The sequence below is a fragment of the Terrapene carolina genome, unplaced genomic scaffold, assembly GCF_002925995.2.
Source record: "Terrapene carolina triunguis isolate 2854851 unplaced genomic scaffold, T_m_triunguis-2.0 Scaffold926, whole genome shotgun sequence".
Lineage (NCBI taxonomy): Eukaryota > Metazoa > Chordata > Testudines > Emydidae > Terrapene > Terrapene triunguis.
In genome coordinates this window covers 6,923,226-6,948,668 of record NW_020665277.1, presented here as the reverse complement: position 1 = coordinate 6,948,668, position 25,443 = coordinate 6,923,226, and the positions used below count along the sequence as shown (strand labels likewise).

The 25,443-nt window shown below is 48.6% G+C and overlaps 1 protein-coding gene across 3 annotated transcripts; it reads right to left on the bottom strand.

Moving 5' to 3' along the window:
• Positions 1-11,054: 11,054 nt before the first annotated feature.
• LOC112108275 (zinc finger protein 501-like) lies at positions 11,055-19,491 on the bottom strand. 3 transcript variants are annotated; one of them, XM_029913803.1, is made up of 4 exons: positions 19,273-19,491; positions 18,379-18,508; positions 15,811-15,927; positions 11,055-13,748 (listed from the first exon to the last, which is right to left on the bottom strand). In XM_029913803.1, the coding sequence occupies exons 1-4, from the start codon at positions 19,300-19,302 to the stop codon at positions 12,625-12,627; spliced, it is 1,401 nt and encodes a 466-aa protein (XP_029769663.1). In that variant the 5' UTR covers positions 19,303-19,491; the 3' UTR covers positions 11,055-12,624. The 3 variants fall into 3 exon arrangements, with proteins under 3 accessions (XP_029769663.1, XP_029769665.1, XP_029769664.1); XM_029913805.1 differs by having other exon boundaries at positions 11,055-13,745; XM_029913804.1 differs by having other exon boundaries at positions 18,379-18,505.
• Positions 19,492-25,443: the final 5,952 nt, after the last annotated feature.

Sequence of the window (25,443 nt, the reverse complement as noted above, 5' to 3'; positions counted from 1 at the left end):
GACTTCCCGCCCCGCGGCTGGTGCCTCCCCGGGGCCGCCTCTCGCCCTGCACACGGGCCGGGCTGGCCCGGGAAGGCCCCGCCTCTGGGCCGCTCGCTGAGCGCTGCGGGACGCGCCGGCTCCAGCCCTGCTGCGCTCCCCGCGCCTGCGCTGCCAGCTCCCGCAGCCGGGCCGGGGGATTTCCCCTTTCACCCCGAGGCGCTAGCAGCCCTGCGGTGGGGATCAGGGTCGTTGTGTTAATGTGTGTAGGCCGCGCGCGCACCGTGTGTACCCTGCAGATGCACAGAAACCATTGATAACTGCGCCTTAGTCTAGTTCCATTTCAAAGGGGACAAGAGCCACATGCTTTAAGGAACAGTGACTGTGCATCAGGTTGGGGCTGCGCCCAGCAAGCTCGTGGAGGGTGGATCACATCGCAGTGCCGCGAATCTACTGCCCTAGGCAGCTGCTTACCTTGCCCAGGCCTGGAGCAGCTGGTGGGTATTGCGCAAGAATAAAGCTGGGGCAAGAAGTGGCATGGCCAGCTGCTTGAGAACAGGCAAACAGCCCAGGGACGTGGTGACCCAAGACATACTTGGTCAGTCACTGTGACAGCCACAGCCAGCCCATGTCCTCACTCCAGAGCCATTTGTAAAGTGGGAGGGGTGGTGGCGGCGGCATGAGTCTTGTGATATTTGGGTGATTCATAGATTCTAGGACTGGAAGGGACCTCGAGAGGTCATCGAGTCCAGTCCCCTGCCCGCATGGCAGGACCAAATACTGTCTAGACCATCCCTGATAGACATTTATCTAACCTACTCTTAAATATCTCCAGAGATGGAGATTCCACAACCTGATATTCCTGAAATCCCCTGTTCCTGGAATTGTTTATGCCAAAACCTTCACTGTCTTTTCAAAAAAGGATAAGCCCTGAGGCTTGAGAGAAAACCTTGGAAATGCAGCCCCTAATGGCTATGAAACAACAAGGCAAATAAACAAAACCTATTTTGTAGGGGCTCATGGTTTTTAAACTGACTCGATTTTTTGAGGCTTGGGTCACTGTTTTTGGACATGTGCAGTGGGCAATGCTGTGCTAGTTACTGTTTATGGAAGGATTCATTTACTTTGCTTTTGTTTTAGTTTACAGGTAGATTTTTAAAGGCAAATACAATATTTTCAAAGATTTTGAGGCTAGAAGGGGCCATTTTGCCCATCCCCTCTGGCCTCCTTTGTAACGCAGGACAGATAATGCCCCAGCAGTTCCTGCCTATGGCTCAGTATCTTGTGGTTGTTCTACAGCTGAGCTCATTGTCAGATAACAGAAACTGCCAGAGCAGTGGTGAAATTTTCAAAAATTACCTAGGGTCCTAGATCCCATTGGCTTTCAAGGAGACTTCGGCTTCTCAGGAGTTTGTCACTTTTGAAAATAGGAATTAGGTGTTAGGGGCTTTCCCTTCACCTGGTTCTTGACACCCAGACAGAAAGCAGAAGACCAAAGTGCAGGCAATGCAATGTTTATTGGGGTTAATTAGGCAAGCATATCCATAGCTCTGACAACACAGGGCCTTTTCCCCAGTGTTCGTGTTCTTGTTCCCACCTCCTTCTTCTTAGCAGGCCCAAATATACCTGCAGTGCACACCTCTGGTCCCACCCCTTACAATTTATGGTCATGTTCCAGTTTGGAGGGTCTTGGGGCTTTGGTACCACCTCTTTTATACCCTGTGGGAAGGGTAGACAATGAGGTTATGCTTTGGTCAGGGACAGATATTTCTTTGGCTTTTTAGTGTTTCTTATACCTTCCCCTCAACCCTCCTGACTGGTTGCTTGACCTTGGCTTGAGAGAGGAGCCAGGCAGCCTTCCACTGTATGCTCATATATACACAATACTGGCACCGGTTAGCATCCGTCAGCGTCCTCCCCAGCACGGTTCTGGCTGTTGGAGTAATGAGTGCGTGCTCCATGTTCTTCACCCAGGGCATCAGGACTCCCAGCTCCTGGCTACCACTAGTTGTTCAGGGGCAAGTTTTCCAAAGTGCCCAGTGTTAGTCTATAGGCCTGTTCGTTAGCCTGAGATAGAAGTTTCAGTTTGATTTTTCATACTCATATATCCTTACTAATATGTAAGAACAAAGACACTGTGTGTTGTATGTCCCACAACCAGATGGGGCTTTTAGCACAATGAGAAAAGATAAGAGATGGAGCTAATGTGTTGCTGGGTAGAAATGGTTGGCACAAGCCATACAACGCAGGAGTGCTTTCACTTAAAGCTTCTACTTTAAGTAAGTATCAGAGGGGTAGCTGTGTTTGTTGCTTTTTACAGATTCAGACTGAGGGTCCTGTGGCACCTTTAAGGCTAACAGAAGTATTGGGAGCATAAGCTTTCGTGGGTAAGAACCTCACTTCTTCAGATGCAAGATGTGAGGTTCTTACCCACAAAAGCTTATGCTCCCAATACTTCTGTTAGCCTTAAAGGTGCCACAGGACCCTCTGTTACTTTAAGTAAGTTTCAAGCACCTACAACAGATGATAGAGCACCCCAAAACAATAGTTACCCCAAAGGTCTGGAGTGGTTAACAACAGCCTTCCGGTGGCCTGCCTACCATCTGCTGCTGCTGCCTGTAGCAAGTCAAGACTCACCAGCGGGGCACCTCCTGCTAGTTGCTCCTGGGAATTAGCTCAAGTCCAGCCCTGGAGCACCCTTTGCAGGTGGTGACTCACCCACTGTTGCCTTCTCCACCATCTGGGACCCGCGTTGCTCCCCAGCGTGCAGCATCCCCTTCAGAGCACAGCCCTGCGGCTAGGTCCCAACTCAGTTCTCCCCCCTTCCAGGGGAAATCAGCCGTCCTCAGTTCTGCCCCATGCCACCATGGTGAACTGTGGCCACTTAGTCTAGCCCATCTCACAGGGGCAAGCTGCCATCCTTCTAGTTGGCCACTCCCACTAGCAGCCAGTGGGGCAAAGGGGGCGAAGAGAAGGAGGACCAGGCCCGCCCACTACTCTGAGCCCCGGCCTAGGGACCCTTGAGCGGCAGCCACTTGCTGCCTTCCTTCACTCCCCTTTACTGCCTTCATTCCCTGGGCCACTTCCCCAGAGCCCTTGCACCCACTCAGCCCTCATATCTAGGCCCAAAGTCTGGCAGGAGTCAGCTGGAGCTGCTCTATCCAGGGTACTGCTCCTTCCACCAGGAGCCAGTCCTCCTCCAGTGCTAGTCAGAGTGAGACTGATCCCTTGTTTGATCAGCAGCCCTTTTATAGGGCCAAGCCTGGCCGTGATTGGCTGCCCACAGGCCCTTTCTGATTGGCTGCCCATCTGCACAGCCCCTCTGGCTTGCTTTAACCCTTCTCTCCATCGAGTGGGGCAGCTTCCCCACTATACTGACCTTAAGATGGGTTCACAGCAGAGTCCACCCAACTGAGACCTTTTTACCTTTTTATGCTTGTAAGTATCACATAGCTTGTCAATCACCAATAACCGCTAAGCAAGCAGTTTGTTAAACAAGTTTCAAGCCGTTATTTATAAAAAATATGTTGTTGCAAAGTCTGTTTGCAACAACACACTGTTGCAAAGTGTGTTTGTCTGGATCTAGATCCAGACAAACACACCAGAAGTCAGATATAGAGAGACGCCCTGTCTTTCAAAACTCTATACTTCAGCAGTTTTTAAGAAGACAGGATGGTGCCGGATCATGCTCAAGTCTCATGGTCACTCCCCCTCCCCTCCCGCCTAGTTATGCTAAGGCTGCTACAGAGGCCTTGCAGCTGCTTTTGGCAATAAGCATAATAATCAATATTCCAGTTACCGGCAGTGCCCTAAGCACTTTGCTGGGCTGTTAAAATCTTCCCTTACACCAACAGCCTGTCTACAGCCCCATGCTGGCTTTCCCCAGCCTTGTTTACAAACACCGAGATGCCCCCAACACACTCCTAGTCCTGAATTTTCCCCATACTGTGCACTCTGTAATGTCCAGCTCTCTCCTGGACAGTTCGGAGAACTAATAATGTTTGCTTGTTCCTCTAAAGCCCCCAAAAGCACATCATATCTCAACTTACCTGGAGAAAATGCACCCTTCCCTTTAAAACACAGCACTGACTTCATTTATAGTGAACTTTAAACAAATTTATTAACAAAATATACAAGGTTAAGTGAGCTCAAGGATAAGGAATGAAGATAGAAAGAGTTGCAAGTAAAACCAAACAAAACATGCTTTAAACAGTCTAAAACTTAATCTACCAGGCTTTGTTCAAGATGGTTTCTCTCACCAGTCATCCTTCTTCCCAGCCATGGCTGATTTTCCTTTAGTCAGGTCTGACGGTGCCCCCCATAAGACTTTATGGAAATATGCTTATGAATGTATATATGACATACTAGAGTATATTTTATGCTACATATGCCATGTAACATCTCTCTGTAAAGGTTATGATCTACTGAATTTTAATCCTGTTTGTATGCATGTGTCATTTTTGTATTCGAAGTTATGAATACTGGCTTGATTTTTAAGTCGCCTTAGTAAAGCATTTGGTCAGCTTCTTGAGAAAGGAATGTGCAAATTAAGTGCCCAATCAAGACGCATCTTAGGGACAATGGATCTTGGAAGGCTCCAATCCACATAAGACGTCTACATGAGGACGTTCAAGGTAGCAGGTAAGCAATGGCTGCTGCGTGTAAAAACTGAGTCATGCATGGACATGTGACTTGCCCCTGTGACTCCAAAACTCCATCTTGGAGCTGGATTTTGCATAGGAGAGAGGAGGGGGTCTCCACCCACAAGAGAAAGTCTATTTAAGCCTGTGGGAGACCCTTCCATTTTGTCTTCAGCTGGCTAAAGAGCTAGTTTCTCCACCCCTAAGGATACTGGAAAGAAACTGGAACAAAGGAGAGTAACTACAGGGGTGTAGCGAGGCGGTGGGATACCCCACAGCCCCGCTGAGGGCCGAACCTCGGCAGAGACTATTACAAGGGGGTGTGAGTGATTGCTGGACCCAGACTAGGAGACTAGTCTGTAAAAGGAAGCTTACTGGAATTCCTCTAAGGGTGAGATTTTTATCTGTATTCAGTTTTCTTACTGTATTAGACATAGATTTGTGTGTTCTATTTTATTTTGCTTGGTAATTCACTTTGTTCTGTCTGTTACTACTTGGAACCACTTAAATTCTACTTTCTGTTTTTAATAAAATCACTTATTACTTATTAATTAACCCAGAGTATGTGTTAATAGTGGGGGGGGGCAAACAGCTGTGCATATCTCTCTATCAGTGTTCTAGAAGGCGAACAATGTATGAGTTGACCCTGTATAAGCTTTATACAGGGTAAAATGGATTTATTTGGGGTTTGGACCCCATTGGGAGCTGGGCATCTGAGTGTTAAAGACAGGAACACTTCTTAAGCTGCTTTCAGTTGTCTGCAGCTTTGGGGCACGTGGTTCCGACCCTGGGTCTGTGTTGGAGCAGGCTGGCGTGTCTGGCTCAACAAGACAGGGGGCTGGAGTCCCAAGCTGGCAGGGAAAGCAGGGGCAGAAGTAGTCTTGGCACATCAGTTGGCAGCCCCAAGGGGGTTTCTGTGATCCAACCCGTCACATTAGGATCTTCCACAAAAGTGAAAGATCTTTGCCTAAGCAGGCTTCTCCCCTATATTCAGTTCCAGAGACTTCAACCCTCCCTGTGTTGAAGGACCCATCTTTCTCAGCTTGCAAGAGCTCTGCCCTCTTGAGTTTGACTAGCAATGAATGCCAAAAGGTGGCTTCTGTCCTTGCTTATATCTTTCAAAGTTAAATGAACTTGTTTCAAGAAGCAGGATGACCTCATGCTGTTCTTCTGTTCCTGTGAGCTTCCCATCCCTCTGTATGTAAATGGAGCTTCCATTGTTTTCTTTTCCTCATGTTTAATTTACATAGGAGACACCTGTCTGGGAGGGAACCTGTTTCTCCCTGTTTGGCCACAGACTTTAAAACATAGTATTGTTAAGTACCCACATTTCCTCATATAGTGTTAATACAGACATTTCATAGAATCATAGAATATCAGGGTTGGAAGGGACCTCAGGAGGTCATCTAGTCCAACCCCCTGCTCAAAGCAGGACCAATTCCCAAGTAAATCATCCCAACCAGGGCTTTGTCAAGCTGGGCCTTAAAAACCTCCAAGGAAGGAGATTCCACCACCTCCCTAGGTAAAGCATTCCAGTGCTTCACCACCCTCCTAGTGAAATAGTGTTTCCTAATATCCAACCTAGACCTCCCCCACTGCAACTTGAGACCATTGCTCCTTGTTCTGTCATCTGCCACCACTGAGAACAGCCGAGCTTCATCCTCTTTGGAACCCCCCCTCAGGTAGTTGAAAGCAGCTATCAAATCCCCCCTCATTCTTCTCTTCTGGAGACTAAACAATCCCAGTTCCCTCAGCCTCTCCTCATAAGTCATGTGCTCCAGCCCCCTAATCATTTTTGTTGCCCTCCGCTGGACTCTTTCCAATATTTCCACATCCTTCTTGTAGTGTGGGGCCCAAAACTGGACACAGTACTCCAGATGAGGCCTCACCAATTTCATAATGATGTTAATCACCAGAGTGTCATTAGCTTTCAGAAAAGACCTCACTCTGTACACTTTTATAATACAGTAGCCTTTCAGCTGATTCAATTGCTCATCTCTTGAGGTCGAGCCCACATCTTTATAGTCCTGTAAATCTTTTAAATGGGTTCTGCCGAGGGTCACCCCTCAAAGTAAAGTTTATTCAAGCTGTGAGGAAGGCGACGTGGAGTCTGGTGAGGAAGGAAGCTCCATGCTCTTTCTTCCCTCACTTGTACTTGCTGAAATGCAAACTGTTCTGTTTCCTGCCATCTCCTCCCCCTGCTGCCTTGATGGCCCTGTTTACGGTTTAGATGTAAACTGAGGTAAACACGCATTCCTCGCTTTAGGACAGACCTGGGTAACAACTCCCCTGACATACTCACACTTTAGTCATAATTCCAAAACTCTGAATACCCACTGCGTCCATACCTCACGCAAGAACATTAATGATCAGGTCATTATTCATTATCAAATGATACCTCACAAGGCCTATGTTGTGCAAAGACTATTACACTGGTGTGTAGGGTGTGAACAGAGGGGTGCTTATGATTAGTGTCAGTGTCCTAGTACAAAAGAGGAGCAGGCAGACCCTCTTATCTGGGACACTGGGCAGGAAGAGGCCACATCTATCCACATCCCTTGAAGGTGGAATCCATTGTTAACGGGCCTATACTCCAAACTAAAAAGCAAGTCCAGTTTTTTATAGGCTTGGCTAATTACTACTGCAGATGTGTAAGTGGTTTCAGTGAGACTGCGGCTGCTATCACAGGCTAGCGCAAAACACCAAAACAACTGAAGTAGCGTGAAAAGAGAGGCTCTGACAAGGTAACAATGATCCTGTCAGGAAAGCCCATTGGGGCCAGTCCAGAGGTTATGGGCTAATGGAGGAGTGGGTGGGTGAGGTTCAGTGCCTGCAACGTGCCATTCCATTATGCAAGGTTTTTTTTAATCACACTCTTCTTACAAAGACAAACTTTAGTTCTATCCTAGTCTGGGTGAGTGATTTTGCTACCAGAAAGGGACTATGGATCCTTCAATATGGATTCTTCTTCCACTCAAGCTTATCTGCTAATGGAGTCACAGGACTGCTTCTTTAGTTGAACTGACACCAATTCTCAGCAGAATTTAGAAATTTAGTCAAATTACTTCATTATCAAGAAATGTCAATTCATTTCAGGAGCACAATGCCCAGGGATACTCAGAGCCAAGCTTGTACAGGCACAAGACTACTCCATGTTAAAACCAAAACCTAACATGCAGGGAATGATTTTGAAGCTATTCTACTTTCTCTAGAATTTAACCAGTTCTTATGCCACTATAACCATACATTTAAATAGTGGTAAAAATCTTTATCTCACAAGTTAATTCAAAGCTCCTTCCCCTCTGTCTAAGAAGCTGTCAATTTTCTTGACCGGAAAAATCTGTAGATTTCTAAGATGAACTCTTTGAAACATTCAGGCATGGTCAACACCTAAAACTTAAATATAGAAATGTCACACCCTGCGCAACTTAGTTAGGTCAACCTTACTCCCACTGTAAATGCAGCTAAGACAATGGAAGAATTCTTCCATCTACCTTGCTACCGCCTCTCAAGGGGGTGGAGTTACTACAGAGACGGGAAAACCCCTTCCCTCGCTGTGGTAAGTACAATGCTACACTGTGCTACCGTAGCACTTGTAGCGTAGACATGCCCTCAGGGTTTCCTGCAGTAACTTTTGCTACGGGAAAGCTGTTTCCTGTTCTAAATAGAACATTGTCTGCTATGCTGACAGAGACTAAGGCTACGTCTTCACTACGGGGGGGGGGGGGGTCGATTTAAGATACGCAAATTCAGCTACACGAATAGCGTAGCTGAATTCGACATATCAGAGCCGACTTACCCCGCTGTAAGGATGGCGGCAAAATCAACCTCCGGGGCTTCCCGTCGACGGCACTTACTCCCACCTCCGCTGGTGGAATAAGAGCGTCAATTCGGGGATCGATTGTCACGTCCCGATGAGACGCGATAATTCGATCCCCGAGAGGTCGATTTCTACCCGCCGATTCAGGCGGGTAGTGTAGACCTAGCCTAGGACAGAAGGAAAGCCACCTCCCTGAATGACATTAGCTACATTGACAGAAGCACTCTAGTTAGCGTAATGAGTTTCTCCAGCCTCCGTGATCTCAACTGAGGCTTGGTCAACATTTGAAAGTTATATTGGCACAGCTACATTGTTCAGGGGTATGACGGAAAAAAAAAAAAAAAAAAACACATCCCTGACTAACAGCTATTTCGACAAAATCCCAATATAGACACAGCTACCTCCGTGGAAGAGTACTTTTGTCAGCATAGTTAACGCTTCAAAATTAGGGCTGTCGATTAATCGCAGTTAACTCACATGATTAACTTAAAAAATTAATCACGATTTAAAAAAAAAAATCGCAATTAATCACTGTTAAACAACAGAATCCCAATTGAAATTTATTAAATATTTTTGGATGTTTTTCTACATTGTATTCTGATTGTAATTGAAGTCAATATTTTAAAAAGTGTACAGTGCTCACTTTATATTTTTATTACAAATATTTGCACTGTAAAAACAAACAAGAAATCATATTTTTCAATTCACCTTATACAAGTACTGTAATGCAATCTTTGTTGTGAAACTTACAAATGTAGATTTTTTTTTTTGTTACATAACTGCACTTCAAAAACAAATTAATGTAAAACTTTAGAGCCTACAAGTCCAATCAGTCCTACTTGTTGTTCAGCCAACCGCTAAAACAAAAAAGTTTGTTTACATTTACAGGAGATAATGCTGTCCGCTTCTTATTTACAATGAACACCTGTTCTCACTTTCAGGTGACATATGGCACTTTTGTAGCTGGCATTGCAAGGTATTTACATGCCAGATATGCTAAACGTTTGTAGCTTCATGCTTCGGCCACCATTCCAGAGGACATGCTTCCATGCTGATGCTCATTAAAAAAATAATGCATTAATTTAATTTGTGACTGAACTCCTTGGAGGGAGAATTGTATGTCTCCTGTTCTTTTTACCTACATTCTTCCATATATTTCATGTTATAGAAATATCGGATGACGACCCAGCACATGTTCATTTTAAGAACAATTTCGCTGTAGATTTGACAAAATGCAAAGAAGGTACCAATATGAGATTTCTAAAGATAGCTACAGTACTCAACCCAAGGTTTAAGAATCTGAAGTGCCTTAAAAAATCTGAGAGGGACAGGGTGTGGAGCATGCTTTCAGATGTCTTAAAAGAGCAACACTCCAATGCAGAAACTACAGAACCCGAACCACCCAAAAAGAAAATCAATCTTCTGCTGGTGATACCTGACTCAGATGATGAAAATGAACATGCATTAGTCCACACTGTTTTGGATCATTATCAAGCAGAACCCATCATCAGGATGGACGCATGTCCTCTGGAATGGTGGTTGAAGCATAAAGGGACATATGAAACTTTAGCACATCTGACACATACGTATCTTGTGACGCCGGCTACGACCGTGCCATGCGAACATCTGTTCTCACTTTCAGGTGACATTGTAAAGAAGAAGCGGGCAGCATTATCTCCTGCTAATGTAAACAAACGTGTTTCTTTCAGCAATTGGCTGAACAAGAAGTAGGACTGAGTGGACTTACAGGATCTACAATTTTACATTCTTTTATTTTTGAATGCAGGTTTTTTTGTACATAATTCTACATTTCTAAGTTTAACTTTCATGATAAAGAGATTGCACTACAGTACTTATAATGGGGGAATTGAAAAATACTATTTCTTTTGGGTTTTTTTATATGCAAATATTTGTAATCAAAAATAAATCTGAAGTACATTTTGTATTCTGGGTTGTAACGGAAATCAATCTATTTGAAAATGTAGAAAACATACAAAAATATTTAAAGAAACGGTGTTCTATTATTGTTTAACAACACGATTAATTGCACGATTAATCGCGATTAATTTTTTTAATTGCTTAACAGCACTATTAAAGATCAAATCGATCGAATAAGCCCTTTCGTCTATTTAGCAACAATATATACTACGGTGCTATGACTGCATAGCCATAGATGTGCTGCTGTCGCCTGCATATGCTCAAAATTCGGGAAGTTGGTGTTCCTACCCCAGCAGAAAAACATCTTCTGTCAGCATACACTTCATCTATACTAGGTAACTATGCTGGTATAGCCCCATCAACATAGGCTCTATAGTGTAAACCTAGCCTGTTAGTGATTCAGTGTAACTTCTGGACAACTCATGACTAATGAAATACAAAGACACATCACAGATTTTAGTCGTCCAGAGGGTTTTAACCCTGATATGAAGCATTTAGTTTAAACACAACCATGACATTAATTGGATAAACAATACATGGAAATTTCACTAGGAGGCTGGTGAAGCACTGGAATGGGTTACTTAGGGAGGTGGTGGAATCTCCATCCTTAGAGGTTTTTAAGGCCTGGCTTGACAAAGCCCTGGCTGGGATGATTGAGTTGGTGTTGGTCCTGCTTTGAGCAGGGGGTTGGACTAGATGACCTCCTGAGGTCCCTTCCAACCCTGATAGTCTATGATTCTATAATAAATGTCATTTTGCTATATGTATCAGTTGGAGTTGGCATGGAGGTGACTTCTCCAGCTCAGCTTCACCACTGCGATGGCTGGCTCTAGAGACAGAGAGGGAGTTCATTCAGGTGATTCACTCAAGCTGCTGTGACAGCCATCCGCCTGTTCTCTGTGAGAATTTCTCAGTGGTGCTTGTCAGCGACCAGATTTCAGTTGTTACTCAGTACGAGGTGCTCAACCTGGCCAGGCAAGTATGCTCCCACTCACCAGCACTGTCATGCAGATGTTTCTATTTCAGGGAGCGGGACATTTTATACCTTTTTTGATGGGCAAAGCTAATGTGGCCCAATCAGGAAGTGATCTGGACTCATGGCCAAAAAAAAGTCCAGCCAGGATATGAGTTATGGCCCTTCTCATCGTCCAATGAGAAAACGAGGCCTCTTGCAACTCCTGGAGAAAACTCCAGTGTCTTTGTGTCAAACACTTTGTGCCCTCTCCACTTAGGTCAGACACGCTGGGCCATGCACTGAACATCTGCTGGCTCAGCTCCAGTCAGTAACCTATTTCTGCAAGTTCCTTTCCGTGGGCTCCATGCTCCTTTGGCCCACTGTGTCTGACTCCATGCTCTTTCCATCTTAGCTGTCTGCAGCAATGTTCTGGAAGTTAGAATAAAGTCTCTTCCCCCTCCTGGATGGCTCTGTCCTTGGGTAGTAGTTCATAACGCAGCCATATACAGTCATTTGATTCACTTGCTTGGTCCACCAGCAACAGGAGAGAACAGTTAGTGAAATAACACAAGACCGCTCTATGCATCTCCATACCAGGACTTGTTTCCTACACCTCAGTGACCAGGTCAGTAGGATCACTTCATATGTGACCCTCTCTCTGGGCACCTGCCAGTCACAAAGTTCATCAGGCCTCATAATCAATTAGGCCTTAGAGAACATTTTGGTTGGTTCACTTTAAAGATTTACATTTCACGTTGGCTTCTCCCCATGCCAACAGAATGGATCAGCTTCTTTAATATCAAATATAGTTAGACCTTTGTTAAAGATTCGTTATATATTTCTTATTGATCACATTTCTATTTAAAATAGACGGCACGAGCAGTTCCTGAGTCTTCTTTCAATCACACGGACAGGCTGTCCCGCCCCGTCCCTCAGACCAATCGACGCTGAGATAGGATGGCAAATCACACCTCTGGAGTGTCCTGGCTGGAACTGATGGTTGTGGGGGGAAGTTCCTGGTTGGGTCCCAGTTAGAGAGGTAGAGGGGTGGGTAAGTCAAAGAGAGACAGAAAGAGACAGGTGGATCCTAGCTAGATGGCAGGGCAGGGCGTGTCCTGGCTGGATCCCAGCTAGATGGGGTGGGAGGGTCACACTAATGGAATAGGCCGTGACCAATTGCTCTGAAGGCATAATAAGCTCATGGGCATCTCCACAATCCATCTGCCCGCCCTTTCCCCACAGTGCTCAGCCAAATTCCCTTCCTTGCCCCCATATGGACTCTCCGCTGGGCATCATGGAGACAGGACCACAGCCTGGTCTGCATCTACTGGAGCTGTGCCAAACCCACCGGCCCCCAGAAGCCCCTCAGGTCCTGGTGGCAGTAGAGAAGCATTAGCATGTGTGGCTAGGTGCCTGGTAAGGTTTGCCTGTTGGCTGAAGTCCTTGCCGCAGGTGGTGCAGCAGTATGGCTGTGCCCCGGTGTGCGTGCGCTGGTGCTTGGTCAGCGTGCTGGCGTTGCTGAAGCCCTTGCCGCAGTCAGCGCAGCGGTACGGCCGCTCCCCAGTGTGTGTGCGCCAATGCTGGGTCAGGGTGCTGGCGTTGCCGAAGCGCTTGCCGCAGTCAGTGCATCGGAACGGCCGCTCCCCGGTGTGCGTGCGCCGGTGCTGGGTCAGCGTGCTGGCGTTGCTGAAGCCCTTGCCGCAGTCGGCGCAGCGGTGCGGCCGCTCCCCGGTGTGCGTGCGCCGGTGCTGGGTCAGCGTCCAGGCATTGCCGAAGCTCTTGCCGCAGTCGGCACAGAGGTAGGGCCGCTCCCCGGTGTGCGTGCGCCGGTGCCGGCTCAGCGAGGCGGCATCACTGAAGTCCTTGCTGCAGTCGGCGCAGTGGTATGGCCACGCCTGGGTGTGCGTGCGCCGATGTCGGTGCAGTGACTTGGCCCAGCAGAAGCTCTGGCCGCAGTCAGCACAGCGGTACAGCTGCTCCCCAGTGTGTGTGTGCTGATGTGCTGACAGGTGAGAGAGCTGAGCGAAGTCCTTGCCGCAGTCGGCGCAGCGGTAGGGCCGCTCCCCGGTGTGTGTGCGCCAGTGCTGGTTCAGTGCGGAGGCTCTGATGAAGCCCTTGCCGCAGTCGGCGCAGCGGTACGGCCGCTCCCCGCTGTGCGTTCGCCGGTGCTGGGTCAGTGCAGAGGCGTTGCTGAACCTCTTGCCGCAATCGACACAGCCATGGGATTGCTGCCCCGCGGCAAGCCTCTGGTGTGTAGCCAGGTCCGGTCCCTGGCTGAGTCTATCCCCACACTCGGCATGGGGATTGACTCCATCCTGTCCACGGTTCCCCCCGTGGACCGTGGGATCCGGCTTTCCTCTCACACTTTCCCCACATTCAGACTGTCTCCTCGTTCCTCCCGGGATCCCGTGCCCTGCTGGAGAGAGCAGAGGGAATCCTGGTGTTGGCTCACGGTTAAGTTTGCAGGTTTGTCAAAGTGAGAAAAATCTCATCGATAGCTCAATTTTCCCATTTGTCCGTGACTCACCCCGCAATAGTGACTCCTGTCCCACGGGGCTGGGCCCGAAGCCCTGCACCAGGCAGTGTAACCTGGCATCCAGGGCCAAAGTGCCACTCACATTTGCCCCTCTGTCCCACCCATGACAGATCAAACGTGAGCCCCACGGGATAGGAACTGTTGCTGTGGGGTGTGGGCAGGGAACCAGGACAAGCCCTAGAGCCAGGAGCTCCAGGGACTAACACTGTGGGATGAGCACGGGGCAGGCTCACTAGAGTCTCCCCCCAGCCCCCAAGCCTCTCCACACCAGGCCAGGATTAGGGTCACGGTGCTGGGTGGAGGGTGCTGCTGTGAATGGTCAGTGCCCATTTGATACAAAATGCTCTGACAAATCTGCAGCCTGACTTATGGTGGTTCTACCCTAACTTGTTTGTGCAGCACCTAGCACCTGCTCCCACATGAGCATGCACCTCGTGTCTCATTTTATGCTTAAATTGTAGAGTGCCCAGGAAACTGGTACAGCATGGCCCTGATCCAGGACCAGGACCCCTACATGCGAATGCAGGACAAACAGGGTCCGGTTTTTCTTTTCAAACGGATTTAGTTTTTATTTCAATCAGAGGATTTTATGTTGTTGGTTCGTTGCTTCCCCCCCCATTTTGTCGCATGAGGCCTGCTCCCCCGTTTTGGTACTGTTTTAACTATACCACTTTGAAACCAGTTTAGTTAAAGGGCTACAGCCCTCTAATGTGGACATAGTTAGACCAGCATAAAGGTGCTTAGAACAACACAGCTTATTCCTGTGGGGGAGTGAGTCCTTTTCAAGAAGTCATTCTCCCTGGGCCTGATGTTTCATTTCTTGTGCAAAACTAAACTGGAAGTTTGTTTTTTCTTGCAGGTGTGGGGGAAGGGACAAATTACTCAGGATTTATGTGATGTAACCTGAAACTACTTTTGTATTGTTTTACAAGCCAATCAATGGATACTGTTAAGCAGGAAGGTGTTCATGGCTCCTACACAGCGGGCCTGCGATCTACAGACAAGCACAGACCTCATTTAGGCTGATGGGCGAGCTAAGCATTAGCACTGAGGCAATGTTAGTTTGAAGTGTCAAAGGGTTTGTGCCACTGAGGGAGCAGGAAGAGAGAGGGATGAGAGAAAGGTTGTCCCACTGCGCTCCCTCCCGTAGATCCTAGACTTGGGGTCAATGCCACCGTGCCCTTCCCATATTGCCGGGAGTCCTGGTTAAATGGCAGGGGGAAATGGCTCAGAACTCTTGCCCTAGAATGAGTCCTATCTGCAAGGAAGCCTAGAAGAGAGCTTTGTGGACTATGGACCAGTAGGCCTGTCTCACCCCCCCAGCTCTACAGAGTCTGATCCCCTGACACACACAGAGGGATGTTAGCCTCACGGCCTCACAGCCCTCCCCATTACACAGAGGGTGAAACTGATGCACAGGGAGCGCTGTAGTGATGCATTCAGGAAATGAATCTAGAACTTATGAATCCACTCCAATGCGCCAATCCAATGCACTACCTCTGTGTAAACATAGCCCATGTCCTTCCCTCAGGAGAGCTCTCTCTTTCCCTCAGCACCCCTCAAATCCCCCACCACACTGTCACATAGCACTATCCCATTCCTCATCCCATCTCATCACCTCCCCATCGCCAATTCATGTCTCTTTCACTGCTTTGAGGCCCCATCTCTCTTAGGTCCCATCCCGGGTCATAGATATCAAGCCCAGAGAAGCCCATTATGCCCATCCAGCCTGGCCTCCTGCCTAACCCAGCCAGAGAAACTCCCCAGCAATTCCTGCCTCCGGCCCAGTAACTGCTGGCTGAGCTGGAGCAGGGCTTTGAGAGAGAGATGCCCCATCTCCACCGACAGACTCCCAGTGATGGAGAACCCATCCCGTCCCTAAGGGAGGTGTTCCAGTGGTGAATTCCCCTCCCTGTTAAGGGATTGGATTACAATGACTCACCTCGGGAGGGGCTCTCAGGCCCTGAGCTTTCCCTGGAGTTCTCGGCATCCTGGATCCAGAGCTCTGCCTCCCCTACCTCGATCCGGTGGATTAAGTCCGGTGTGGAACCTGAATAGCCTGTTTGGGGGGAAAGAATCAGTTTTATTACTAAGGTCTTGTCTACACTACACAGTTTTGTTGACAAAACAGTGGAGGTGTACACGCTACAATGAGACTTTTGGTGACAAAAACTGTTTTGGTGATAAAATAAAACCACCTCGATGAGAGGTGTAGAGCTTTTTGAGGCAAAGTTTTAGCGACAAAGTGTCAGTGTAGACACTGTGCTTCATTATGTCGCTGTAAATGGCCACTGAGTGGATGATAAAAGTAATGGAGGAGCAAACAGAGATGCTGAAGTCCCTAATCATGCTCCATTTTGAACAGATACATGCTCGCTTCCCCCGGCAGCCGCTTCAGAACGGTTTTCCATACCCTCCCCAAACATCTGCACATTCCATCTAAATTACATTAAAACAATGTAATATCGGCAGGGCTGGCTCCAGGGTTTTGGCCGCCCCAAGCAGCCAAACAAAAACAAAACAAAACAAAAAAGCCGCGATCGCGATCTGCGGCGGCAATTCGGCGGGAGGTCCTTCGCTCCGAGCAGGAGTGAGGGACCGTCCGCCGAATTGCCGCTGAACAGCTGGACGTGCCGCCCCTCTCCGAAGCGGCCGCCCCAAGCACCTGCTTGGTAAGCTGGTGCCTGGAGCCGGCCTTGAATATCGGGCTGTTAAGAAGACTCCTGTCTTAATAGCACCCACCATCACCAGCTAAAGAAACAGATCTTACGACAGTTAAAGAAAACTTTGTCTGATAGCATTCTGTCTGGTAAGGAATCACTTATCAACAGTTGTGGGTGTGAAATCTCTACTTTGTTTTACCTTTACGGTCCCTACTTCTCTATTGTTTATCTGTCTGGTTTCTGTCTGGTGCATAATTAATTTTACATTTAAATCAACGAAGGTATGATTGGGTAAAGAATTGTTTCCCAATATGTTAAGATTGGTCAAAGACTTATTTTGTAGTACTTTACTTTAAAATGATTGGGTAAAGGTACAGCTAAGCGGGACTCACGTTTCACTATATAAACTGGGGTCCAACAGGAAGTTCTTTGGAACCAGCTCCAGAACACAGCCCAAAGATCAGAGCTGCCAGACCTCAACACCCCCAGAAACTGGAGTCCCCAGACAACCTGCTCTTGGTAGCCAGCAGGAAAAGTTTGTCTGCCTTATTGGGAGTGGTGAGCATTGTCTGCTGAGCGCGAGCATTCCGTTTTGGTGATTGTTAATAAATAGAGGTTAAGGATATTACTGTGTAAGGTTCTTTCACTAGTAAAACACACAAACAAACAAACCACAAACATGCAGAGTGTAAAGTTACACCCTGAGCCCTAGGAACTGGGTAAGGGTGGGTGCCTTGAGGCAGAGTTGCTGCCATCGGTGTCTGGGCTGGGATTCCTGGAAGAGGTTGTTTGTTTGCTACCACCGCTGTGCCATGACTGAGGTACATAATGAAAGTAAACAAGTTATACTAAAATTAGCCCCAGGCTGTATAGACCTGAGTTCTCCTCCAACAGGTGCTGACGAGGGTTGTCCATTAATCTCAGTTAATTTATACGATTAACTCAAAAAAAAATTAATTGCAATTAAAAAAAATAATCACAATTAAATGTGCTGTTAAACAATAGAATCCCAATTGAAATTTATTAAATATTTTTGGATGTTTTTCTACATTTTAAAATATATTGACTTCAATTACAACACAGAATACAAAGTGTACAGTGCTCACTTTATACTGTTATTTTTATTACAAATATTTCAGTGTAAAAATGATAAACAAAAGAAACAGTATTTTTCAATTCACTTCATACAAGTACTGTAGTGCAATCTTTATTGTGAAAGTGCAACTTACAAATGTAGCATATCTGGCACATAAATACCTTGCAATGCCAGCTACAAAAGTGCCATGTGAACGTCTGTTCTCACTTTCAGGTGACATTGTAAATAAGAAGCGGACAGCGTTATCTCCCGTAAATGTAAACAAACTTGCTTGTCTTAGTGGTTGGCTGAACAAGAAGTAGGACTGAGTGGACTTTTACGCTCTAACATTATTTTGTTTTTGAGTGCAGTTATGTAACGAACAAACAAACAAAATCTACATTTGTAAGTTGCCCTTTCACAACAAAGATTGCACTACAGGACTTGTATGAGATGAATTGAAAAATACTATTTCTTTTGTTTTTTACACTGCAAATATTTGTAATAAAAAATAAATATAAAGTGAGCACTGTACATTTTGTATTCTGTGTTGTAATTGAAATCAATATATTTGAAAACGTAGAAAACATCCAAAAATATTTAAATGGTATTCGATTATTAACAGTGCGATTAATTGTGATAAATTTTTTTTAATCGCTTGACAGCCCTAGTACTGACATTTGCCACCACTTGGTGGCACATGGGCAGCCGAAGATTTAAGGGAACCCAGACATTCACAGCTGCGAATAGAAGAAGGGAAATTGGTCCTTACCCAGGGAAACGAGGGCCCGGTAATTCCGCAGCATCTGATCCCGATACAGCTGCTTCTCTGGCTGGGATAAGAGCTCCCACTCCTCCTGGGTGAAATACAGAGCGACGTCCTCAAACGCCACCTGGAGCTGCTGGCACAAGCGTTACACACTCAGCACCTTCCGCTCCAGCCCCCAGCCCGGAGTCTCAGCAGGGGACGCGGTTTCTATGGGAGCAACTCACAGGGATAACACCCAGCCCAGCAGCTGTGACCTAGGGAGACTCCCCCCGACAGCTCCCCCAGGGACTCGGGGCCCTGCTGGCCGGGGACAGGAGTCGCCCTCAGCTCCCTATGGGGCTCTGGGGCTGGGCGCTGGGAAGGGCCCGAATCCCAGGGCAGGGAACAGGCTCCTCCCCCCCGGCCGGAGTCCCCGCCTCTGCCCCAGGCCTGTGCTCACTGCCAGCTCCCATCCCTTGCTCAGGCACCTCAGGGCTCCATTGTCAGGCCAGGGACTTGGGGGAAAGGGGTCGCACCCGGCTCCGCATGTCCGCCCGGCCAGGGCTCTCCCCTTCCTAGTCCCCAGGGACGCTTCCGGCTTTGCGGGTGGTGTCCCGGGGCCCCAAAGCTGCTCCCCGGCCCTCCAGCTGCTGCAGCCCCTGAGCCCCCAGGCTGCGCTGGTGCAAAGTGGGACCCCGGGCCAGGCCTGGCCCCACCGCGCTGAGCCGATTCCTACCCCGGGTCAGCGCTTGGCCCGGGTCAGCGCCACCCCCCAGGAGCTGCTGCTGCTGCCCCCAGCCCTGGGGTCACTAGCGCGGGGGGGATCCGGGTCCCGGCCCCCCTCGGCCCCCAGCCAGGACCAGCCAGAGCCCGGCCGGGGAGTCACTGCCCCCAGCAAGCTCCCAACCAGCATCCTACCTGCGCCGGCCCCGCTGCAGCCATCGCCATGGTCTGGGGCAAGGCGGGGTCCGTGGCAGCAGGGAAGGGACAGACCGGGCGTGTCTCTTCAGACAGACAATCTGGAGAGAGGAGAAAAGGGGCCTAGTCAGTTCCTAGGGCATCCCCCGAGGAGAGCAGGACCCCGTTATTCTGGGCCTGGGGCAGGTGCCACATTCTCAGTACCATCCCAGGGAGGGGGCTGGGATTAGCCCCCCCCCCCCCCGTGTCCCTGCCCTACTAGGGGGTGGAAATAAACCCCAAGGTTAGCTCAGTTGCAGACCCCCCCCCGACTGCGTTGGCGCTGGCTGGGGGGGGGTCTCTCCAGCCCCCCTCGACTCCGACCCCCCAGCGGCCGCTTTCTCCGGGCAGCGATTTCCTGCCCCCGCGGCTGTTTCTCTCCCTCCCCTGCGCCCCGCGCATCGGCCGATCCCCGGGCTGCAGCGGGGACCCGCCCTGTGCACGGGCCGGGCTGGGAACCCAGGAGTCCGGGCGCTGGGACACGTGGGTCAGGTACAATCCCCGCCCCGAGGCAGCCCGGAAGCGAGCGGAGGCTGGAGGGGGTCCGCGCAGCCAGCCGCCCTCCCCCACTGGCGTGCATGGGCAGGGCCTTGAAAACAATGCTAAGTAGAAATCACATGGATACAAATTACTTCATTATGCAGATGTCAGTTCCGTTCAGAATGGCCCGGCCTGGCGACAATGAGAGCAAAGCTTGGACACCCACCGGACTATTCCACAATAAACCCGAAACAGACTATTCAGAAAGCTCTTCTCATGTCTCTGGAATGTAACCAGTATTCTGTAGGGTGACCTATTTCCCTAGACTGAAAATGGGACTCCGCACGCACCCGGGTAAGCGGCGACGCCGGGCAGCCTGGTGGCAGTGCTACCTGATAAGAAGCTCACCAACACAGGGCTGTTAGTCGGGGTAAGAAAGGTCCATGAGAAATCCGGCTTTTCCCATCAGAAAAAAAGCTCAGTGATGTGGGGTGCAGGGGTCACCGTTAGCGTGGTGATGTACAATGAGAAGGGGGGTTGGGGCAGGGGACCCAGGGTCCAGTATACCCTAAACCAGCATTTATCCTCTTGTGTAATGGTCATTACTTTGGAGTCTTGGATGTGAAGACTATGTATGGGGTAAGATATTTCTGGGACCTTTGTTACATGACCTGTAACCCTAAGAATAGCCAGGCTTGCCACCAGAGCGCCAGGCTCTGTTATTCACACACTCTAGGGTCACCCACCCCTACCCGTTCCGTGGGCTCAGGCGTAACCTTACACTCTACGGGTTTGCGGGGTCTTTTACCAGTGAAAGAGCCTTACACAGTAATAGCCTTATCCTCTATTTATTAATAATCACCAAAACCAGAATGCTCACACTCAACATACAATGCTCACCACTCCCAATAAGGCAGATGAACTTTTCCTGCTGGCCACTCGGGATCAGGTTATTTGGGGACTCCAGGTTCTGCATGGTGTCGTTGGCAGAGTGTTGAGGTCTGGCAGCTCTGAGCTAGGGGCTGTGTCCTGGAGCTGGTTCCAAAGAACTTCCTTTTGGACCCCAGTTTATATAGTGAAACTTGAGTCCTGCTTACTGTACCTTAACCAATCATTTTACTAAAATTTTACTAACCAATCCTAACATATTGTAACGAAATTCTCTAACCAATCCTACCCCACCACCGTCATTGATTTACACCTTGCATAATTAATTATACAGCAGACAGAAACAATCAAAGAACCAGACAGAGACCATACAGACAAACAGTAGAGAAGTGGGGACCATAAAGATAAAACAATAAAGAAATGAGGATTTCACAACCACAACTATTGTTAAGTGGTTTTTTGCTAGACAGAATGCTATCAAACTAAGTTTTCTTTAACCATCTTAAGATCTGTTTATCTGGTGATGGTAGGGTAACCAGATGTCCCGATTTTATAGGGACAGTCCCAATTTTTGAGTCTTTTTCTTATATAGGCTCCTATTACCCCCCATCCTCTTCCCGATTTTTCACATTTGCTGTCGGGTCACTCTAGGTGATGGTGGGTGCTATTAGAACAGGATCTCCTTCTTAACAGCCTGGTATTACATTGTTTTAATATCATTTAGATGGAATATGAGGATGTGACTTTCTGCTTCTCAGCTAACGGCTGCTGCTCTTCTAATCTGGCTGCAGACAAAGGCCTTAGGCCTTACAATATGGCTACAGGAAAAGGCCTTATCCTTACAAGTGTACGGCAGGTGCTAGAGGTGCGACACTGGCAGGGTGTGCTGCAGGTCCGGGTTGTGTTTAGAGAGACAGAAGGCCTTGGCAACCAGGGCCGGCTCCAGGGTTTTTGCCGCCCCAAGCAGCGCAAAAAACAACAACAAAAAAAGCCGCGATCGCGATCTGCGGCGGCAATTCGGCGGGAGGTCCTTCGCTCCGAGCGGGACTGAGGGACCGCCCGCCGTATTGCCGCCGAATAGCTGGACGTGCCGCCCCTCTCCGGAGTGGCCGCCCCAAGCACCTGCTTGGCAAGCTGGTGCCTGGAGCCGGCCCTGTTGGCAACCCAAAGCAAAGCCAGTCCAAGATGCTGTGTGACAGGTGTCAGTACTACATGGAAAAAGACCACCAGTGCAAAGGCCGGGACTGTAAGCTGTGTGATGTTCAGGGATTGTAGAAATCCACTGGCTGCAGAAAAATGCAGAATTTGCATTTTTACAGAGAAGCTTTAAATTTGTGAAAAAATAAAAACATATATTCACTAAATGTTACTGAAAGTACCAGTGTCACTTATTCAATGCGCACAACCTCCCCCTCTTGTGCTTGATTGTTGAATGCTCTTTAAATTTACATCGCTAAACATACTCCAATAAACTGCTTCCAGCGTAGAGAGGTTATTCAAGGACGTATAGGGGTTCGTATTTTAATGCATCTCAGATTTTACTTCAGCCTCCAGACGTGAGTAAGTAAAGTTACGAAAAGATGCCAAAAACTTTAAAAACCGCCCCTAAAGACCATGTCACTGACTTTGGCAAGGACAAATTTCAGGTTGATGGTAATGTGCTGTTCTGTACAGGATGCAGCAAGGTTGTAGATTACATTTGAAGGCAGACAATTGTAGAACAAATGGAAAGAGCTCAACATAAACAGAATTAAAAGAAATGAAAACAAGAGGCTTCAAACTTGTTTAAAATTGTAAAGATATCAATAAAACATTGTGTTCAAGTGATACTCTATATATTATGGCTAGGGAAACTAAAGTTCAGCATTTCATTTTAATCGCTGAAAAATGAAGATTTTTATGTTTTTTTATGAGAAATTTTGCCGTTTTTTATCACGGAAAACTAGGATCACTGGTGATGTTGAAGACTGTGATGATCTAAACCAGCGGTTCTCAACACGCGGGCCGCATGCGGCCAATTAGCACACATCTGTGGCCCAACTGTGTGCTAAAAAAAATTCAAAATTTGCTGCTCTGGTCTGGCAGGGAACAGGGCTGGCTGAGGGGGAGACAGCATCATGCACCCCTGGGGGGAGGGATAGCTCAGTGGTTTGAGCATTAGCCTGCTAAAGCCAGGGTTGTAGGTTCAATCCTTGAAGGGACCATTTGGGGATTCAGTGGGGGTTGGTCCTGCTTTGAGCAGGGGGTTGGACTAGATACCTCCTGAGGTCTCTTCCAACCCTGATATTCTACGATTCTGCCAGCAGGGGGCTGGTGAGTAGGTCTGTGGGTAAGTTTTTTGGGGGGCTCTGGGAACTAGGGGTTTGCCCCCAGTTTTAGGTGGGCCTCCGCTCCTGACCCCCTTCTTGAGTCCTAGCTGCCAGCCCCACCAGGTGCTATGCTACTGGCTGGCACTGGGGGTCCCAGCTGCTGCCTGGCCCCATGTGGCAGGGTCTGGATCCCCGCTGCTGCCCAGCTCCACGCCTGGCCCCACTCTGGGCAGGGGCGCTGGGCATAAGGGACTGTGAGTGGTTTTAGGGTGCGGGGGCACTGTGGTTCTCAACCTGCGGCCCACAATAATAAACAGATTGAGAACCACTGATCTAGACAGACATCTGTGTTTCATGGTCAACAACTCAACATCAGTACCACCAAGGCATCAGAAAAGTACATTGTGTATGTTGGGTGCAGGGGACCCCTGACCAGATCCCTAGTTACATTTTTTGCAAAGCAAGATCTGCTGGTAGTTTATGGGTGTGGCATGTGTTGCAGCCTTTGCCAGGATCTTTCTGGCTAAGCTCTCTTGGAACCACATCTTCCTAGTTCCCTGCTGCCAAGGGGATGACAGATACATTATCCTGAGTCCGCTCTTGAAGGAGAAGATGGATGTAGATCTGGTCGCGCACGAAGGCAAAGTCCTGATTGTGAAGGTGAAGGCCTTGGGCATTTGTTTTATTGATTCGTTCTACTCTTACCTATGAAGCTTAGCCAGCTAACGCAGGCCCTGGGCTCGGCCTGGGACAAAGGGTACTTTCCTCATTCCTCATTAACACTTTAAAGAATGAAGACTAGGTCAGAGCTATGGCAGACTCCAGTGCTGATTGCACGATGCCCGACAGTTTCTCTGAGAGGAGGTGTAGATTTACACAGAGACCACGTCAAGGTGAACCTGGCTAAAAGGCAAATTGCCGAATTGTTTCTGAACTGGCTGGAGGGGAAGTTCAGACAGAGATCAAACCTGCCCAACACCACCCTCACGAGAGACACAGACCAGCTCCAGGAGTACCCGTTTTCCCCAATATATAAGGTTCATTCCTGTGAGTTTTATCAAGAATGAAACCGCCCGTCTGGGCTGGAAGTACATGGTCCCTTTCAGCCCTGCATTTCTATGATTTCCGCTGAAACTTTCCAGAACATTCAGCCTGAGGCAGGCACCCGGCATGAAGCATTTCAGCCCGAATGGCTCAAGTCTGAAAAAGCTATAAGCAACTGAAGACAGGGTCTTAAAGTGAATGCATCAGGCAACTTTAACGAGGCATCATTCTACCTAGGATGTGTCCCTCTTGTTTACAGCTGGCCAGCAGTAACTCCTAGGGGCTGATGTGTGGAGGAGACAGGTGGCTGCCTGAGGAGCTGTGTCCCCACCCTCCACACTAGACCTGGGCAGACTTCTTCTTCTCCCCCCCTGGAGTGGAAGAACAGAGTGGGGGCTATGACACATGGACCCGAGCAGGGATCAACCCCCAAATGTGCAGCCCTATAGTGTACCTTCTGTGACACCTTCTTAGCACAGGCCCGAGGGCTCTGGTTCCTGCTCCTTGGCAGTGTGATGGTGGTGGCGGGTGAGAGCGAGACGGGGGAACCTGTTCAGTTTTAGCTCTTGCCTGAACAGCTCCTAGAAGCTGAAATGCCCCGATTTGGCAAGCGGGACACCGGGCCTGAGAGCTCAATCAGGGGGGCAGGCAGCAGAGCCAACCCCTGCTCCTAGCCACGGCCAGCCCCGGGGGGGCAGCCAGAGCTGGGAGCGGCCCAGCCAGAGCATCCCCCCAGCTGATGGCGGGAAGCAGCCATTAACCCCCTCTTAGCCTTTAGCAAGCAACAGCCAGCACTGGAGACCAGCAACCCGGCCACAGCTCCCCTCCACCCAGCCCAGGACAAGGAGCACAGGGGCAGAGCCTCAAGAACCCACGAAACATCCCCAGACACCAGCCTCAGGGGAGGTCAGAGCCAGCTGGGAGCAGTGCCGAGATCCAGAGCTGTCTAAGGCCAGAAGGGACCGTTATGATCATCTAGGCAGTTCTCCTGGCTCCCCCAGTGTTTGCGCCATGCTGCAGCCTCATCAGGCTTAAGCTCCATGCAAATAAAGCTGTGTATATTCAAATATGCAAATTGAAGCATTAAGTCACTTGTGCATAGTCTCCCGCTTTCTGAGCATCCAGCTGGTCTTAAATTGGCAGTGTCACAGACTCTCATGATTTGTTTGTGAGTTTCATGAAGTTTGGTGTTTTTTTTCTTAAAGCCCCAGCTCCCGGAGTCAGGGGATTATGTGAGAATTTTGGCTGTCATTTAAAAAACAAAGTCCATCCCTAGCCCTCATGGTTGGGAAGAAGAGTCAGAAAATGTAATCCTCCACAAAGGCTCTAACCATGGACGGGAAGTAACGAGATTGACAAATTTATGATATATTTTTAAATCTCATGGGTTTTTTTAAGCCAATCTCATGAT

What these genes read in the sequence shown, in the direction of transcription:
- LOC112108275 (XM_029913803.1), bottom strand. Translation starts at nt 19,302, where the DNA reads ATGGCGATGGCTGCAGCGGGGCCGGCGCAG. An exon ending in CTGCAGCGGGGCCGGCGCAG is followed by an intron (nt 18,509 to 19,272) that starts GTAGGATGCTGG and finishes CGCTTGTGCCAG; the next exon opens with CAGCTCCAGGTGGCGTTTGA. An exon ending in GCCTGAGAGCCCCTCCCGAG is followed by an intron (nt 13,749 to 15,810) that starts GTGAGTCATTGT and finishes TGCTCTCTCCAG; the next exon opens with CAGGGCACGGGATCCCGGGA.